Source organism: Musca vetustissima, unplaced genomic scaffold, assembly GCF_032173495.1.
Source record: "Musca vetustissima isolate MV318-11 ecotype Yass unplaced genomic scaffold, APGP_CSIRO_Mvet_v1 utg8537, whole genome shotgun sequence".
NCBI lineage: Eukaryota > Metazoa > Arthropoda > Insecta > Diptera > Muscidae > Musca > Musca vetustissima.
Window position 1 is genome coordinate 318,393 of NW_026881632.1, and position 20,934 is coordinate 339,326.

At 33.9% G+C, this 20,934-nt stretch overlaps 1 protein-coding gene across 3 annotated transcripts in view; it reads right to left on the reverse strand.

The window, feature by feature from the left end:
• The window catches only part of LOC133327599 (polypyrimidine tract-binding protein 1), a 63,177-nt gene extending 57,328 nt beyond the window's left edge, over nucleotides 1–5,849 (reverse strand). For all 3 annotated transcript variants that reach the window (XM_061536116.1, XM_061536113.1, XM_061536115.1), the window contains exon 1: nucleotides 5,589–5,849. In XM_061536116.1, coding sequence (XP_061392100.1) covers nucleotides 5,589–5,717 — 129 coding nt within the window. In that variant the 5' untranslated portion in view covers nucleotides 5,718–5,849. The remainder of the gene's footprint in view (nucleotides 1–5,588) is intronic.
• Between the last annotated feature and the right edge of the window lie 15,085 nt (nucleotides 5,850–20,934).

Sequence of the window (20,934 nt, forward strand, 5' to 3'; positions counted from 1 at the left end):
AATGATGGCTTTTTCTTAAATTCGATATCTTTCCTTCCTTAAGTGAAGTCTATTTTAAAGACCATTCGAATTCGATAACCCCGCTTCTTCTCTTTTTTGTACCTTGTCTAACCTAATGTTCTAATGATGACTGCTATTAGCCCCCTTATAGATGAGAGCACTCAACTTGTGGTATTTTATTTTCCTTGTTATGTTTTTTTTTTTTTTCTTTCTTTTCATTCTTTGGTTTTTGGCACATTTCTTTGATGGCTTATCTTTAACCACAACTAAGTTTAATCCTTAGTTAAGGGACAACAATCAGCAGCAAACAAAACCACAATAAGAAAAGTATCCCCCTCATACACATACTGACAGAAATATGGAACACACACATCCTTATGACAGGAGACGAAAAGTGAATAACATTGCAAGATGTGTCAAGGATATTTATTTATATGTAAGTTTTGAGTGTGTGTGTATGTTGTTGAAAGAAATCCTCAGATTTCATAAAGGGAAGTTGTTTTTTTTGTGTATTATTATTATTTGAGCTTTCATCTAACATTTTTATCCTGGCTAAGAAGTGTGAGCATGGATGGGGTGTGTTAGTGGTCACCTATGCCTAGGTATATATGTCATTGTCAGTTTCAACATTTTTGGCACCATAGCTGCCATCACGTTTCGTTGTGTATTTCTTATATTTATTTTATTACATTTTGACTGACAATATGATTGTCATTTCCTTCTCATTCCTAACCAACAACAACATTTACCTTAGCTTCACCTTTCATTTGCTAAGGTTTCATATTTTTTTCTTTAAGTATTATGGCTGTTGTCGTTCAGCAACTTGCCAAGCATATGAAATGACATAAAGTCAAGAAAATAACATATGTTATGTTCTTGAATTTATTTTCGAGGGAGCTACACAATACCAAAATCTGCCTATCCTAATTTCCCTATCATTTATATTAACCCACTAAATCATTCTCGTAAGCCATATAATTAGCTATGTTCTTGTATTGTTAATGAATTCAAATTTATCCAAATATGTGGAGGATTCTACTACCTTTCGTCTGTTCTCCCCTTACTCTCTCTCTCTCTCTGACTTTTACTTGTAAAAGAATAAAATCTTAAGCAGCCAATGAAATCCTTGTCATAACCACAGTTTCTGTGTAATTTCTATTCTCTTCGAGCAAAATTCACATTTTCGCATTAACTTGCATAACTGCCAATTAGAATGATTACAGAAATTAGTTAAGTAGTTAGGTAGGTAGATAGGCAAGAACATCGAAGTCATTATCAACCAGCACCACCACATTATTTAGTTAGTTAGCTAGTTTACATAAAATTTTATAGTCTATGTAGCCTCTAAAGAACATTATGGTTACGTTGCGCAAATCTGGTATTTATGTTTATTTGCAGAAAAATCAATGTTATACGAGCTCCAACAACCTATTAACCCATTAACAAAAATTCATAATACTTAACATTTTATAGGCAGGCATTAGCATTTTATAGAATGTTGCTATTAATGTGGGTTATTTGCATTAATCTACTACTATTTGTTGGTTTATCGGAGATGGAGCAGAGAAACCACTAATATTAATATTGGCTTATTGGCAGAATTTCCAACTAATTCATTGAAATTAATTTCGAATAATGTATGCAGCATCATGATGTTGGTAATAAATATTAAACGATGATGGAAATAATGTTGAGTTTTATTTTCAATTAAATACTTAATAGGGCTATGGGTGGCGTATAATGTACGACATGTGTCATACGCCACCAATACCCATATTAAATATTTAATTCCTAGACTAAGTTTAAATTTATCTACTTGTTTGAGGGGTTATTCAATAACCCTTTTCATATTTGACTTGAATTGCAATTGAAGTAAGGCAAAATATGTCATTAAGAAATAATCACAGAAATGTAGAATCATCCGGAGGATCACAACGACCGTTATTATCCAAAGAATTTATTTCCCCCTAAAAACCAAATGCACAACTACTGAGACGTCTAATCTTTAAGGTCGGTCAGACAAACTTCCTGAAACCTTATCATAAAAGAAAAAAATACAGAAGGGAAACTTTACAACTTAGCACGTGCTGAATTGTAAACTTCACATAACCCATAACGGAACTCATACAACCAACCATCTAACCAAACAGCCAATCTGTCTACTGGTTACCATCGAAGGTAATGATAACCTGAAATTCACTTTAGTTAGTCTTTGGAAGTAGACTAGAAAACTTTTTTCTTTAAAGTATGGCAATTTTTTCCCCAAAAAATGCAATATCATATGACATGTGCAGGACGACAACAACGACAATGACAAACAATGAATACCAATCTAAGGAGGAGTGAAACCCGCATATCTCTCGGTTTTTTTGCACACAGAGTTTAAGTGGGTTCAAGATGAAAATTGAATTTTTCAAAATTACTTCTCCAAAGGTATTTGTTGTTCTTTTTGTTTGTGTTTGCAGGAGTGTGTGTGAGAAAGAGGGGAAACCAGTCAACACATGTAGACATGTTTATGCTGCTTCAAAAAAGGATCAAATTCAAAAACTAAAATCCAGAAATGCAAGCAGCAACCAGACAACGCAAACAAAAAATTCAACCAAAATGCACAGATACGCACAGAATGGAACAGCAGCAACAACAACAACAATGCTGATGACGACAAATTTCAAGTATTATAATGGAAAAGTCTGAATATGATATCATTTTAATTAATTGAAAGAAAAATGTGGAGAAAACCAATATGCCAGCAGTTAGAATAGATTTACCCACCAACCCGGTATCTACTACTTAGGAGCTAACACATAACATAACTATGGGTGTGTTGTAATGTTTTGAAAGGTCTTTCCAAGAAGTTCGGAAGGGGATTTTTGGGGGTAGAAGTTTCAAAAATAAATTAGAAAGCTAACTGCAATAGAAGTTTCAGTTGTCATTACGTAGTGATATTTTCTAGGATATTTTTGAAATTAGACAGGTTTGAAAGATACGATATGCATGCAGTTTGAAGACAGAATGTTTAACTGAAAGGATTTTTGAATTTTGTAACACGCGGAAAATTAGAAATAAATTTGCAGTGATTCAGAATCTAAATACTGTAACATGCTGAGAACTCAGAGAAAAATTAGAAGGTATTCCGTTGCGATGGTTACAAAGTTTTCAGAAAATATTTCTCCAGAAGTGAAAACTAAAATGAAAAATATGTTCTATCACCTGATGAATCACATTTTTCAATAGACGATTCTATATTCTGAAATATTGAATTGACCGTCATATATTGGATATTTCTCCTACTGACATTTGTGGACCTACTGAGCGTAGCCAAAAATAGCTGCAAACTAAATTATTCTTTTATTCAGGATTCAGGAAACATTTAGAACACTCCTAGTTGAGTATGTAGAGATTATCGGAATTCGCCAGATATATTCTGAATTTGAAGGGCCATCAAAAGTATTGAGAGAACATGCTAGATGTTGGAAATAGTCTAGAATAACACTTTCTTTCGTTGTGCTTTTCACTGCAGATTAGGATGGTCATCTACACTAAAGAGAGAGCATTATAGTGCACTGTGAATCGTCACAAGAGATATCTATTTGACTGAACTAAAGTGGGACCTAATTTACATGGTACATGCTCACATCCATATGTAGGGGATAACATCATAGTTCGCTTAACAAAACCTTGATTTAAATGGCACCACTACGGGTAATTGAATTTACTTCAGGTATACAATGCAACTTCAGCTCATCCCTTGAAACGTTTTCCACGACGATTGGGGACCACCAAATGCGAAAAACATATTGAATGCTTATCTTTTCGAAACCAATGTAAAGCCTATTTGGCTAACATACGAAGTTCTCTAATTGTCTCTACAGAAAATTGTAGCATTTTAATGTTCCAGTAAAGGATAACTTTTCCAGGTTTAATAACCGAATAAAAACCTAGGCACTTTCCGAAAATATTTGAAACCAATTAGGCTGGTAATGTTCTATGTTGGAGTAGTAGAACGGATTTCAAATAACCGAACAGGGGCATAAGCACCTTCCCAAAATATTTGGCAGTCAATTGGTATGACTCAGAAGGTTCAGAAGCCTCGCATAAGAGGGACCGACTAATGAATGTTCACATAGTTTGGCTTCCTAGTCTAGCATATTTTAATTTCAAATAGCAGAACGAAATCCGTATACCCGAGTTAAGACCTAAGATCTTTGCTGGACTGAAGATAGATGACTGGAATCGGAATGTGCGCTTCAGGGAAATCTCATAGGAACCTCATAGGAATCGAATAGGAACCAACGTACTTTCCAAAAATTGGTGAAATAGGAAGTTCACAAATCGTGGATTCAGATAACTTTCTGGTCACTTTAAGTTCGAGTAGTGAAATGGAATTCGAACACCTAAATCGAGTCCTAAGCTCTTTCATAAACTACTTAAATGCCACTTGGGCTGTATCAGGAAGTTTACCAAAACTCCCTTCAGAGAATTATGTTTTAGAAGTATGATAACTCCGCTCCTCCTGAATAATCAGATAGAAATCAAAACACTTTCATGCAAAATTGAATGTCAGGATATTCACAAAACTAGCCATTACCCGAATTGAGTCCTAACCACTTGCCTAAACTTTTGAAATTCGAAAAAACTGAAGTTAGACCAAAATAACTTTAAAACTATTAGACTGAACGTTTGCCATCGTCCTTGACGAATTCAGCAGTAATTTACCATTAACATCGGAAGAGATCTCCGGCAGGCCATTTTATTTTAGCAGAGCGTGCAAATTGATAATGGAAACCGATGTAGTGATGTTGGACCATAAATGAGTAAAACTTCTAAGGTATTCCAACATTAAAATATATTGGCGTAGGTGCAGTAGAATACCCGGGTTTGAATCCCATGAGATAAGGATTTTCACAAAAAACTCCAACATTACTAAACCGATAGTGGTTAATATTTTAATGCAGGCGAACGTCCAAAGTTTTGTAACATTGGAAGGGGGACAAACGCTCAGCTAGATCTAAAGAGGTTCGTCAGTTATATTGATCGGTTGTTTTTCAAAATGGAATTTAGATTTCAAGACGAAGTGTAATTCGTCTATTGTAGACCTACTGAAGAGAACTTTTACTGGAAATTTGGGGTCGAATTGTCTCATAGAGTTCACAAAGCCTCGCTTCAGAGAATTCTCTTTTTGAATAGTTCGAAAAGTAGAAAATAATTCGCATGACTGAAATTCGGTATATGCGGTTTCTGAAACTATTGAACTGCATCGGGAAATTCTTGATCATTCCGCTCGTAAACGAAATAAACACTAAGTTAATACTGAAATCTGTTTACAGTTCCGGCAGAAGAAGGGTTCTTGTCAGTGAGAACGAAATAAACGAAGGAGAATACATCTACCAAATCTGATTTGTATTTGATTTATTTTTAAAAATTTTCGCTTCATGTGGTTTTAGTTTATAGTTGTTGTATTATAATGAATATAGAATGAAACAGGTATTTCAGTAAATAATTATTTTTTCTCAGCCCTCAGTTCGATAAGGCCTTTCTTTGATCCCACTAAAATCTTCTTATTATTAGACTTATTTGTATTCACTTACCGTTGGATTTTGATCTGTCTTCAATTCACGATGATTTGAAAATTGTACATAGACCATGCGTCCGCGCATTTGTGGTGGATTAACATTATAGCACGATACCATTGAGGTGGCCGATACTTCATCGGCCATTTCTAAGAAAGCTTGATTTTTACCCTTTAGCACCAGGACATTTGTAACGCGACCGAATGGTACACCCAAGGCAATGACATCGGCATCACTCGATTCATTGGGAATGTTGCGCAAATGTATTACTTTTGAGGGTTTACCTGGAAAGTGAAGATGAAAATAAAAATACATTTATTAATAATGGAATTTAAAAATTGAAATAAGTTGGAGGGAAGAAATCCAATAATTAACAATAAAGGATTTGCTCATTAACTTTTGGTGTTTCAATAATTTACTAAAAATTTCCCCCCTTCAATAACAAAAAAACTTGAAGTAAATGTGCTGGCGACATGCAACACTTTAACACCTCTGATGATACAGGGGTTGAAATAATCTCCTCTACCTTGAAAAAGGGAAACATAACAGCAGAACAATCTCAATAAATAAATAAATTTTTCATTTTAAGTCCAAAAAAACAGCATCAAATTGTTCATATACGAAGGGAAGGAAAACTATGTTTAGGTTTTTCCACCATCCAAACTCTGTAGCATATTCTCAAAGTTTAGTGAACCATGGTGCCACACAACAAAACTGCAGCAACAAGAACATCACTATGAAACTTTTAAATCCCATTTGTTTTTATAAACCAGGGGGATTTCTTATTTTTGTCTGCTAGTTTCATTTGCCAGCTAGTGAGAGAGAAGTACTTGCTCGGTTGGATGGAAGGCCAATTGTAAGTTGCATAGGTGTACCGAGGCACATTGTAGTTTCCCGAAAAAAAAAAAACAAAATCACCTGCAAACAAACAAATTGTAACAAACAACGATTTACAGGACCACCATCACCGCCACCAATTCAACTTTGACAGTAAACGGATATATACCCTTGCCTGTAGTTAGTAAAAACTTACATTTACTGACACTGGTCGGTCTCTCTTAGTCGTAGTAGATGGAAGGACATTACAGAGCGGTAAATTAAGTATAGCAATATTTTTGTTGGCCTTAATGGCAGAGAGACACTGAGAGAAAGACATTTTCGTTACAGTATCCTAAAAGTATGCACCACTTGGGGAAGGTTTCCAATTTAGGCCTTAAGAATTTCAGAATGAAGTCTGTGCTAAATACTTTCCATGATTATCAACAAATTATCTAATGATATCCATGCGAATCATGCCTTAATGAAGTACTAACTTTTGGCTTGCCTAAAAGTAGGCACTACTATTTGAAACTTCTGAAAACATGTGTAGTTTTCAATTATGATATTATGTTAATCGATTGAAGCTGGAACTTAAAGTTAACTGATTTGGATGCCTAAAAGTAGGCAATATTATTTGCAACGCCTAAAAATGTGTGTACCTTAAAATATAATTTGCTAAAACAATTTTTGAATGCCTAAAAGTATGCTAACTCAAACGAAAATATTTGTACAGTTTGTGATTAAGACTGTACACAATGTTAATATTTAATAAAAAAACCCTAAAGATCCAAGGGCACTATTTCCGGACCGATTAACTTAATTTCGTGCCTAAAAGTATGCTGTAAAAGATATCCTAATTCTTTCCTCAATGTATTCATAATTTTTCGACATACCCTGCAACTATATGGAAGGACATTACAGAGCGGTAAATTAAGTATATTAATATTTCTGTTGCCCTAATGCCACTGAAACATCGACATTAAAAAAAAACCCGTGTCCTAAAAGTATGCACCACTTACGGAAGATTTTTAAATGAAATGAACTTCTGAATGGAGCCTTGGCTAAATATTTTCCACACTAATCAGGAATCACATTATCAGGAAAAAGAATCATGAATTACTGAAGAAATAACTTTTTGGATGCCTAAAAGTCGGCACTGATATTTGAAGCTCCCTAAAATATGCATATTTTCTCCGATATATTTTCTCATGAGGCACAACCGAAGCTTAAATTATTAACTGCCTGAATGTAGGCAATATTTAAGAACCATTTAATTTCCTTCGCGCCTAAAAATATTCCCTAAAAAGTGTCCTCCTTTTTTTTCTCAGTGTATTGATAAAATTTTCGAACTACCCTGCGCACCTACTATGCTAAGACCACTAACATGATTATGAAAAAAATTGTGTTGCATATTGCAACAAAATAGACTCTCCTCCAGTTGCGCCAGTTGTTGGCACTACAACTACTACCTGTAAGAGTATTAGCTGTAATATTCTCGCAATGAATTTATGATTGCTTTGGGGCCAAACTAACTAAGCCTGAACTATGTGCAAAGACCCTAAAGAGGATGCTAGAAACTGAAAATAATAAAAAAACTGAAACAGTAACAAAATCCAAAATGCTAATGTGGTCGGGGGTCTGGAAAACAAATACTGTAACAAATTTGTTAGACAAATTAAAGAGCGGCCGGCCAACCAAGCAAAGCAAAACTTGAGCATAAAATTTGACAACAAAAAGCCCTATCAATACTTCAGTGGGTCGATTCACTATCAAATTTAAACAATTCTCAAATCGATAAACTATTATAACGACAAAATAAACAATATTTCAATTCTATAACAGTTTTTTAACAACAATTGTTAAAAATGTTGTTAATAAACAACACCAAAATATTCGAAGTTAATTTATCGACAAATATTTTTCAATATTGAACATGCCTTGTTTTGCTCTGAATTTGTATGTATTTTGTTTTCAAAATGTTCAAAATTAAAAGCTTTTTGAAAGTTTATCGACAATTTGTCTACATTTTTACTGAATAAGATTTTCGTTACTGCAAACGATTTTTTGTGTAGACAAAATTGTCGATTGTCGGATCGTTATAAGTTACTGAATCGACCTACAGGTCAGGTAAAAATATATTTATTGTTGGAATAGTTACGATTTAAGGGTCCGGAGAGAAGGCCACTTGTTGTTTAGTTCACCCCATCAATTCATTATTAAAGGGGATTTTTAGTTTTGTTTCTATTTTAAGAACTGACTTCTGAAGAAGGGTCAATGTTTGCTGTTCACTTTACGAAATCGGGGTTGCAGGGATGTTCTATTTTTTATGCCATATTTTCATTTGTAGTTTTGTATTTTTAAATATCAGTAAAACTTTGAACTGCAAAACTAGAACTCAAAAAGAGGCTAGCTAGGCTGTTCAAATGGTAGATGAACAAAAATATGAAATTAAAAAAGGCGACTGAATACAGCAGCATCAATACCAAACGGAAATTACACTTTCTGATTAGTTCGTAACGGAAATAAAAACTGAAAATAAATTATGCATAGGGCGGGCGGGAGACGGTGGCGAGGCTTATGGAAAGTAGGCAAGCAAGGAGGCTGGCAAAATGGGAAAACTGGACAAGTTTGTAAAAAACTGAAAGGCACACAAAACAAAAAAATGTTACAAACAGCAACCGGTGACGTGATTGAAATGTAACTTTGGCTGACTGGGCTATACACAAGAGGAAACAGCAAAAAAAAAAAAAAAAAAAAAAAAAAATGTAATACATGTTGAGATATATAAAACAAACAAAAAGGACAAAAAAGTAGAAATATTGATGTTCATATTTCACTAGTTCAAACAAGTTTTGTGATATACGATGACATTCCATAACTAATACATCAATTTTTCATTTGGGAAGTAGTGGGGGGAAAATACAACAAAACAAATATAGAAAAATAAATCATAGAAATATTAGTGGTCTAAAGTGGTTTTGCCGATAAGTGGTCATTGTTATTGGAAGCTATTTAAATGAACAGTTTTATATAGGGTCTTTGTGGAGAGCATCGGAAAATGAGTTTAGAATTTATTATAGTTATTTGTTGACATTTCCGAGGACAAATAAATATCTAAAAAATATCATGGAGATTATTCTAAATGTTATTAAGGCCGCAAAATTTACAATCGATTAATTTGAATCAATCACAAGAGCCAAAAAGTATGCATCACACATCCAAATGGATGCCATTTTAACGAATTTCGAAGAAAAATTAAATATATGCTCCTCAGGTTCGTATGAATTTTTTGGCGTATACATTTTATTCCTAGCTTTATTTATACTAAATTCTTAAGAAAATGAGAAGTCAGCTGATCGCTTTTGCAAAAAAGGTGCCTAAAAATATGCAACATACATGGAATATAACATAATATACATATCATTGATGCATATGTTTTCTTTGTATCTCAGACAGGACAATCCATTAATGTAAAATATATTTAAAACAATTCAAAGGACAGGTAACAATAATATAAACAGTTGACTGCATTTACCAAAAATACTCCTAAAATTATGCAACGAACATGGCATTTGAAGAAAAAACATAATGTCATTGATTTTGAGGAATGTATAGGCTTAACTCTGCATAGTGCGAAAAAAAAACTCAGTCATAAAAATTGACTACAAGCGGTTAAAATGATACTTTACTTCCTCATAATATAATCAGCTGGCTACATTTACAAAAAGGCGCCTCAAAGCATGCAACAAACATTGAAATTGCTAAAAAATCAGAGCATTGAGTTTAAAGCATGGTTAGGTGGTCTTAATACCTAGCATAGGAAAACACAATCATCTTCATCAATAACATGTAAAATCAGCTGATCATATATATCATGCAAAAAAAAAAGTAAATAAAAAACCAGTGAGCGGAGTAGTATAGTCGTACGGGGCCGACCATACGATACCCTACACAACTGCCACAGGACTCTAACTTTCTGAGCATTTTTATTCAGAGCCTGGGCAATATTTTGTGATATTTGCACCCGCTTGCCCGATTAGGTCAACATCACATCTTCCTTACACTGACATATTTTCTGAATATTACTAATATTCAGTACAGTCCATCAAATTACTTGACCATTTTCTCTTAACCGTGGGTTGTGTTATGATGTTTGGCTTATAATTGTGGCATATAGATCGACACCAAAAAACACAAAAAATAAAGTTTCGGTCCACTTCATCGCGACATGTTTATCTGATCATTGCCGAAAATTATAGGCGCTGTCCTTGATCATAACTGGAACCTCATGGAACATTTCAAAGCGGTCATCGATATATTTCCGTCATCTAATGTGGTAATGGGTTACTAAATAATATACGTAATACGTAAGCACCTGTAAATATTTAAGTGTAACTCCCACATCCGAGTACATAGAACAATATAATTGGTATCAATTTGAAGGCCAACCACTCCTCTTGGACATACTATTAACTTCTCGGATCTATGTTCTTTAGGAGTAACTATATATGCCATAGAATACAAATGTTGCCGTTTTTCACACAAAAGTTAGGGTCCATTTGACCCGCTAAATAATGACCAATCTTCATCAAAACAGGCATGCTTATTCTTTGGCCCGATCCCCTTTTCCATGTAAAATTTCACGATGTACGGACCATAATTGCGGCTTCTGGTGCGACCAGAAAAACCGACAAAAATTGAGTATTTGGTCCATTTCATCCCCTAAATATTAACCGATCTTATCAATAGGGGTCTTCGTTGGCCAGAAACCAACCTACATGCAAATTTTCGTGAAAATTGGTTCATAACTGTGGCCTGTATCATGTTTACAAATTATAATGGACAGACGGACGGACGGACACACATGTCTAGATCGACTCAGCTAGTCGAGATATGACGATCGGTATGCTTAAAGGTGTTACAAACTCTATATCGCCGTGTTACAAACTCTTGGGGCTGCACAAAGCTATAATACCCTGACAACATAGTTGTGTAGGGTATATATAGGGTATATATATTTGTAACAGTTTGTCCTGATTTAGCAGGGATTTAAATGTAACCGTCATCGGAATTTTATTAAATAATGAAGCAGAATCAGGCTGAGAATCACCTGAGAAGGATGTAAATCCAGAGCATACACTATGTCGACTAAATGTTAAAGGACTAAGTGACTCCGACAGCAAACATAACATAATAATTTTCAAGATTTAAAAAGAACCTCAATTCAAACTTTCTTACGAAACTGAATAGTATTGAAGATTATATCGTAACTGATGCTACAAAGGAATCATGTGTGAAGTCTGTACACGACCGACCTTTTGCTGCAGAGCAAACTTAGGTAGTTCAGCTACAATTAAGTTGAGGATTACTTAGGCGTCTCTATTCGTCCCAATAACAAAATGATTCACAAAGGAAGAAAGACACAGACATGACTGCAAATATGAAATAATTACAGTAAAAATTGTATCACTTCCGTTTCATTGATAGTTTTCAAGATTCGACAAATTTTGGAGCCTAAAAATATGCACCATACATGAAAAAAATGAGATAGAGTCACACATATACCAGCAATTATGAACAAATAAGGTTAAAAATGTTTTTGCGTTCGTTTCATGGATTGCTTTAACAATTTTGCGAATTGCTTAGCCTAAAAGTATGCACCACACATGATAACACAAATATAAATTTTCATTTGAATAGCTTAGTATGATCTCTAAAATATTTATATATAATTTCAATTGATTTAAAACAATGGTAAATCTAGTCCATAAAGCTAAGATACCTATTTCATGAATTTTTTTTAGCCTAAAAGTATGCACAGTTTATTTTCTTTATAGAGAACATAGCTAAGGCCGAATACAATTATTTGAACTTGACTCTAATCCTGTTGCTATAACCCATTAAAAAAATCTCACTTTCCTTCATGAAAGCCAAAAAGTGAGACAAATCCCGAGATTTGTGTTCGCCGCCTTCAATGAGCAATATCTTCCTTTTTCTCTATCAATTTGATATAGATGCATTTTAAAATATATAAAATATTCAAACCTAATAGAACGAATGTTATGTTCAGAATGCATTTATGCAAATATTAAACGAAACATATAACGATAAAAAATCTAGAGGAAAAAATCTCATATTTAGTTTTTTGTTTAACTTCGTAGTAGTAATGCAGCCTGTGAGTCTCAGTGTGTATGAATGAATGTGTGTGTGATGTACGGAATGAGGGAAAAAACCTATTTTCCTAATTGAAATGCAATTAAAAACTGCACTTCGTTTCCATTCTCCCCCACCACATAAATTTATTTGTAGGAATCCTGGATGCCCCACAGTATTCCCCTCACATTTTAAGCCATGGTAAAATAGTGTAACAGGCAAACGGCATCTTGGCAGCCTTGTGACGCACACTAACGCATATACTCCTACATACAGAGACAGCAACAGCATTTCATACAACATGACAGCTAGGCAATGTGGGGCAATATCACTAGAATTACTACAACTACTACAAAAACACACACAAACACATATACTCGTCCAACTCAGAAAACTGGGGGAGAGAGACAGACAGCCAGAGCCAGCTTGCCTGCATGCCAGTCGAAGGCAGAAAAGAAAGCGTGCAAAACGATGACTATATCTTAATGAATTACATTTCTTAAGGGCATTAGAAAAGTAAACGATATTTTTTTGCTGCTCGTGCTGCTGCTTCTTCTTGTTCTTTGCATTCATTCACTTTGGTTTTCAAAAAAACAAGCAAAAGAAAAACAGAACTGAAACACACACATACAGTGATATAGAGAGAGGGTAGGGCAGAGAGGGCCAACGCAATTCAAAAGAATAACTAAGAAATTATTAAAAATTAAATTTGTAACCAATATGAAAAATGTGTGTGTATGGACGATTTTCAAGAAAAACTGAAAGCCAAAGACCCGGAAAAACTGTTACGGGCTAAGACAACATTAAATACCCTTAGAATATTTAAATTGTATTAATTACATTTAGCAGCAATTTTTTCCTGTTGCTTCAATTTTTAATAGTTTCTACATGGTTGGACATGTGCTGGAGTCCCCAGGAAAATTATTTTTTTTCCTTTTACAATATCCTCTTTCCATGGGTCTTGATTTCCCAGAAAGTGTTTAATGAAGCAGGGAACACCAACAACAACACACACGAGCAACACATGTAAGTCTACATTGCAACACTTAAGAGGTGATGGCTTAGACAGTTTATTTCCTCTCCCTCCTTTCTCCTACACCTTCTGCTTCTTCTGCCACATAATGAACATTGTGGCATGTAAAATAGTATAGCAACATGTTATATATTCAAATAGTAGTGGTTGGCGCTCGGGAGGTGGTGTGCTGTTGGCTGATGGTGTTGCAATTATTCAAATATTTTCTTTAATAACACAAACATTGCAAGTGTCGTGCTGAGTAAACATTAAATATTGTCACATTTCCTTAATACAACAACAAAAACATTGGCCTCCCTCCACTCCACCAAAAACATGAGAGAGAGAGAGAGAGTGAGTGGCGCCCAACCAGCCAGCGAGCCAGCCAACCAACCATTTCGAGCCATTCATATCAGAGGCCTAGCAGGTTGTCCCTTTGGCCGATTGAAAACACACGCACACATACATAGTTGTATACACATACCCCCGGCGGATGATGATATAAATTGTAGATTTTTCGCACATATGTTTACTTTCTCACATAAATGTACCGACATCGTTGTCGGGGTCTCTTGTCGCCGTCAACATTTATTTGTGCCTATAGGTACAACGGCGTTTTTTTTCAATATACCAATTCATGATCTACATGTGTGAATATAAATATATTAAAAAAAAACAATAAATGTGTCTGTGTGTATTTTATGCATTAATCTCTTGATATGTTTCACACACAGAAAGCGATTTTGCAGCGTAATTGCTGTGACACCATGTCAGTGACACACTCACATAGCCACACACACACTCGCGGACATACATTCAAAAACCGAAAGGACATTTCCCATTCATATGGCAATTTTTTATAGGTATCCTTTCGCGTGTGTGTGTTTTTCTGTTTGACAATATTGCACACACACATACACAGTATGTGCAAAAAAAAAAGGAGTCAAACGATGAACGAACGAAGCGGAAAAATTAAATCGATTTCAGATAATTAAATTTGTATACGATTTGGAAAGCAATTACAAAAAGTGATAATATTAATTCAGTATTTTTCCACTCACAAACACACACGCACACATACATAGATACTGACACTCTGAAATATAATTTGTAAATATTTAAATAAATCAAGGCGGAACAGAGAGTGTCCGCGTTATAATAACATAATTATTGCAACTGATAATTTTGTGTTATTAAAATAAAAAGTGGAGGCCCACAGCGATTCAGGGATAACAGAGAAAGGATACTTAGTAATGGACAGGTTGTGGGATCATTTAGGGAAAATGTCGCTGTAATTATTTGCTCAAGAAAGTGTGAAACATTTTTAGAACGACACCTGCTTCAATTAAAACACGGTGGTAAAGAAGTAGCAGTGCATACTTTTAGGAGTTTTTAAAAAAAATATAGAATCCGATTTTGTGCAGTAGTTCAAAAATGATTATAAAAAATATAAACCCTCCGAAAAATTGTAAGTGGTTAACCATAAAGAAAATCGATAGGATATTGAATCTACTTGCATACTTTTAGGAGATTTAGAACAATCATATCACGAGATTTTGTCAGGTATTAAGGACCGTTAAAAAATAATGACGAAAATATAGGTTTCTAAAAATTTCAGTAGTGTTGTCGGTTTATTTGGGATACGTGTTGTATTTTGTTTTTGCAAAATAGTCAGGCTGAATCCCAGTTTGTTGTTTTTATAAAACAAATATTTATTAGTGGGGAATGTATGGCATTTTTCGCCGAGGGGTAAGGCAGGGATCACGCCACTGATTCTCATCAGTTCCCTTAGTTTTTTGTTGGGATATTCTCCCCTGAAACTATTTATTGTTTCTATACAAAAAACCTTTCATACCCAAATATCTCTTGTAACAAAGCGAAGTACTTAGCTGACCAACGACATAAACTGCATGAGAATTTCGCTGGAGCCTCACTTCGAGGTTAACAAGGCATATACAAACACCGTTTTTTTTTTTAAATATCAAACATATGAGAATAATTGCTGGCTAGATGCACACATCGAAATTTTCGGAAACACTATTTAAAATAATACAGCATACATTTTCAATATCTTGAGGTGTACTGAAAATGTATATCATATGGCGAGATAATTTGTAAATTTTCAGGTGGAGGGTGCTTGAGGAAAAATAGCTGACACACATTTTTCGAAAACTCTGACACCCTTCTGAGAGAATAATCTGGGTAAATGTCAATCCTTGCATACTTTGAGGAGTTCGAAAAAATACGTAGGGAACCTTGTAATGTTATTTGGCGGGATCCGTTACGCGACTTGACAGAAAAATATATTGTGGTCTGTTAAAATTGTTTAAATATATTTTTAACAAATATCTTTGCATACTTTTAGGAGTATAAATTTAAATTTTCATTGCATAATTTTAGATGTTTTGAAAAAAAACGAAGGTAGTATTAAAAATTCCCATTTAATATCTTTTGAAGGGTTCTGGTCGAAATCCCATATAAATATTGTGATTCAGCACAAAAGAGACAAATACGATTAATTTTGCTAGGATCTGTTCTTTGGGGAATTTGTGTCTCCTTATACTACTTACGGTACAGGGCTACCACGGAGCATCGCCCTTTTATTCGATTAACTTTTTGTTAACTTATTTTTTTATTCCTGCTAAGTATCAGCTGTCACCTATCCTAGGTGATTAGGCGGCTGCCATCCATCGTTGTCCAGAAACAACAGTGGTTGGTGTCCTTGCTTATTTTGTTGTTGTCATGGCTATGGGAGGCTGCCACCTATCGTTGCCTAGAAACAACGCCTCGTTGAGTTTTGTGCCTCAGTGCTTGGTGTCTATCTGTCTATATATGTACCTATCTACTAGCATTCCGTAAAATTTTCTCATGTGTATAATTTGGTTATTGCAAGGCACGGGCCTTCGGATGCCTTTCATCGGAATGCAAGTTTCTTTTTACAAATATTCGAAAACCATTTTGGAAAAAAATGTCCCTTCCCCACTGGAATTCTAGGACTGAGAAGCGTACCCGGGACCAAACGTGGTTTCTAGTCTGGCACAATATCTTCTGCACTATTCCTAAGTAGATGATTGATCCCCTGTAACCTATCCTAGGTGATGAGGCGACTGTCATCTATCGTTGCCTAGAAACAACACCTCATTGCGTTTTTTTCGTATGGATGGCGCTGTCTACTCACATCCCAATTCGGTGTTTTATACTGTAAAATATTGTCATGTATGTGAGGATGGCTATTGGAATGTCAGGGCGCTTTGAAATTTCATGTATATGCATCATTTTAAAGAAAAACTTTGAAAGGATTTTCTCGCCTCTACTGGGATTTGAACCAGGGAACCATCTGGGTCTCTAGTCTGGCACTACGCCATTTCCTTAATGGGCTATCATATCAAAGTAAGGGGATGTCAGTCCATTTTGCTTCGTGGCTGTTTAAACTGCTTATAATGACATGCTACTTTTTGGGGACATGGGTCTAATTCTAAAACTGGTCCATTTAAATATTTTCCATATATTTTTGTTTTTCATTTTTATATTATTAAATTATTTTCTCTTAAAGGGTTGCCTTATTTTTTCAAAAATAGAGATTAAATTCATGAAAACATATATGTTGCGGTCATTGTGAGTACATTATTTTTTTAAATCTGTTATTTTATATTTCATTAAATAAAATTTTTCATACACTAAATTAAATGGAAAAAATGTAACTGAAGCCCTTTTTCAATATTATAACTGTGTGTGTGTAATGTGAAACCATTAAGCAGCCTAAAAGTATGCTCCAGCTAAGAGAGTGAAATCAATAATAACAGCTACAAAAAACAGCTGATTGTTGTTTTTGTATATTCATATTTAAATATTACGAATTAAAAACCATTCATTTTCCACACCGAAAAAAATCCAGCGAAATGCTGCTAAGAGTTTCGATGTTTCCAATAATAAATCCCAGGTATTAATTTATTTGCAGAATTAAGTTGGTGTGTTTGGTTTTTTATTCATTTTCTGTTCTTTTCAGCTTTAAATGTATTCACAATTGGATTTGAGCACACACATATTTTTCGTTCGGTTGGCAGACAGATAGTCACTGAATTGGATTGATGTTCGTGGCATACGCTGTCTTATTTATGACCAGACAAACCGCGAAAAAAATCGTAGAACAGGGAATCTGCAACAAAAAATCGCCGACAATCTGTAAACTACTTATGAATACTTATGAATGAATGAACGTAAAGAATTGAATGAGCCGTCATTATTGTGTCTGAGTGTAGGTTTCATATTTTTTTTGCATTTAATTTTTTTCCATACTAAAGGGGAATTTTTCATAGAGGTAAATATTTTTTAGGGAGAATATGAGTTCATTTCATTTGCCGACATATTTCCTGACCAAAGGCAAATCATCACCAGCCTCAGCCATCAAAACCAAACGGGCAACAGGCTAAAGGCAACATTAGCCGGCAGACCGAATGGCCAACCATCCAACCGACCGACAGACATGTTGTGTTAAATACCAATTATTAAGTCTTCTCATTTTATTTAATCGGATACATATGGCGTTGATGCTGCTGCTGCTCATGATGATGATTTGGGGGCAAAATGATTGTGTAAAAATTGTATTGCTATGAATGGCTAAAAGGCATATGGTTTTTTCTCATACAACCAAACACACACATATACACCTACACACACACTCTCTAACACATATGTGTTGAGTTTATAACAAATGGAATTTTTAATTAATATTTTATATGAATTTGCATAAAATGTAATGATGATAGCCCTGGCAGCCGAACCAGGCCACAATAGGCCAACATTTCAGAAAAAAAGGAAAAACCACAGGGAAAGGTAAAAATCGTCATCATTGTCAACGGAAGGATGGACAAGCAACAAATGAATGAAATGAAATAATGGCAACAACAACAGTGGCAATAATTACAGCAAAGGTATTTAAAAATGGTTGGTCCGGTTCGCGCTACAATTATTGTTATTATTATTTTTATGCATGGAATTTTAACACACACGCACACACACAGGTGCTTACAGATATAACTACACCCACACATACTGACTGACAACATGTGTTATTTTATACACTTACCCATAAATAAACATAAGCATAATAATAACAAAACCATTTACGCCTTTATTTTTTTCTATCAACAAAAAAAATCCAACAACCACCACAACAACACAGTTTCATTACAATATTGTCGTATTCGTTTTTGTTGTTTTTTTCGATTGCATTTATTACAAATCAAGCGATAAACTTTTAATTGTATGCAATATTATTAACAAATTGTTGTTGTTGTTGTGCTTGTTGCCCGGCAAATGCAATTCTACACCAAATAGCCTGTGACGGGCCATACCGTGTCATCAGTATCGGCGGCATCAACTTCAAGCATTGAAGTGTATGGCAGAGTGTCGTTTTTATTGTCATCATCATCATCAGCATTGATCGACCGACCAATAAACAAAGTGTTTGGTCAATTGAATTTACCGTTTATTTATTCATGCAATCAATTTGTTGATATTCATCAATATCATTGTCATCGGCACCATCATCATCATCGATGGCGGCAATTGCTCTTTTGTCATCATCAAATGGATAAATTACTCATCTTTCAGTTGTGTGTTTTTTTAATTTTTTTTACTTTTGGCCCTTCAGGGTTATGATAGGTTATCCATAATGTAAATATTATGAAAAAATATGATTTCAAGAGGGAAACTTTTGCATTTTATAATGCGTTGAAAATTATGATTATTTTTTTGGATAATTTAATAAACAAATTATTAAACGCCTAAAAGTATGCACCACATAAATAAAATTAACAAAGAAACCTCTAAAGTCTGAGAATTTAGTAATGTTAATTAAAATAAAAATTTCATATAATCAAGGTAATATATTTATATTCCATAAAAAATAATGATTGAACAAAATAATTCTTAAAACATAAAACATGTGATTTTTTTATTCAACAGCCAAAAAGTATGCATCATTCATAAAGAATCCTATTTTTTAACCTATACTACTGTCCTAAGTTCTCTATAAAGCTAAATTCGAATCAAAAATGGTTATTATAATTATACGATTTTGAAGAAAAACAGTTATGACGTTATCAGATTTAACAAATTAAATTTTATAAAAAAGGGAGTATTTTAAGAATTTTCATCGTAATGTTAAGCCTGTCAGAGGCTTTTATTGATAAGTATCTTAATCAACATTTTTTTATCTTTTCTTTTCAGTAAATCTCTATTAAAAGTGTGTCTTTCAAAGTTATTTTATTTCCAAACTATCTTATTTTTATAAATCAAGAATGAATCATGTGGACAGATTTCTTTGGAACCTAAAAAAAACTTCGTATGACCTTCTATAGGTTTTGTGAAGTTGTGAAGCGTGGATTGTTTAAAGATTATTTTCTCAGGGATTATATGTATGTGGCGTGGGATGTTTAAAAAATATTTTCGAGGACTACAAAAAGGGTTGGATCATTTAAAGAATATTTTTAAGGACTGTAAGAAGGCGTGGATTTTTTTAAGGAATATGTTTCAAGGACTACAAAAAGCATGGATTTTTAAAGAATATTTTTTAAAGGACCATAACAACCAGACATAGAGTTTTTTAACACTTCCACAGTCGCAATTTTTTTAAAATATTTTTTAGAGACTTCCAGAGTCGATTTTTTATAATTTTTTTTTAGAGACTTCCAGAGTCGATTTTTTTACAAATATTTTTCAGAGACTGCCAGAGTCGCCGATTTTTTTTTTTTTTGATATTTTTCAAGGTCTATATGAAGCGGGGTCTATGAAGCAATCTTTTTAAAAATATTTTTTTAGAGACTTCCAGAGTCGATTTTTTATAAATTTTTTTTAGAGACTTCCAGAGTCGATTTTTTATAAACATTTTTTTAGGGACTTCCAGAGTAGATTTTTTTATAAATATTTTTTAGAGACTTCCGGAGTCGATTTTTTTACTAGTATTTTTTAAGTGACTTCCAGAGCCGCCGATTTTTTTTTTATGTTTTTTAAGGTCTGTATGAAGCGGGGATTGTTTAGAGAACATTTTTTAAATATTTCAAAAAAATCTACACTCTGACCATCAATGTAAAACTATGCCTAATAAAATCAAGTCCTTAGGGTTGTTGTAATAATAAAATCTATTATCTATGTTCTTATAATGATTGACAATTCGAATTCAAATATTTCTTAAAAAAAAACTCGATTCTATGTGTTTGGAAAAAATAGTAGGAACATGACCGTAGAAAAATAAATATTTTATTTACGCTCTGAGGCTTCTTGAGAAAAATATTTATTACCAAATCTACTCACCGATTTATGTATGCTCTGAGTATCTTATTTATTTTACATTTATTTTACAATCTACGTGCTGAGGTT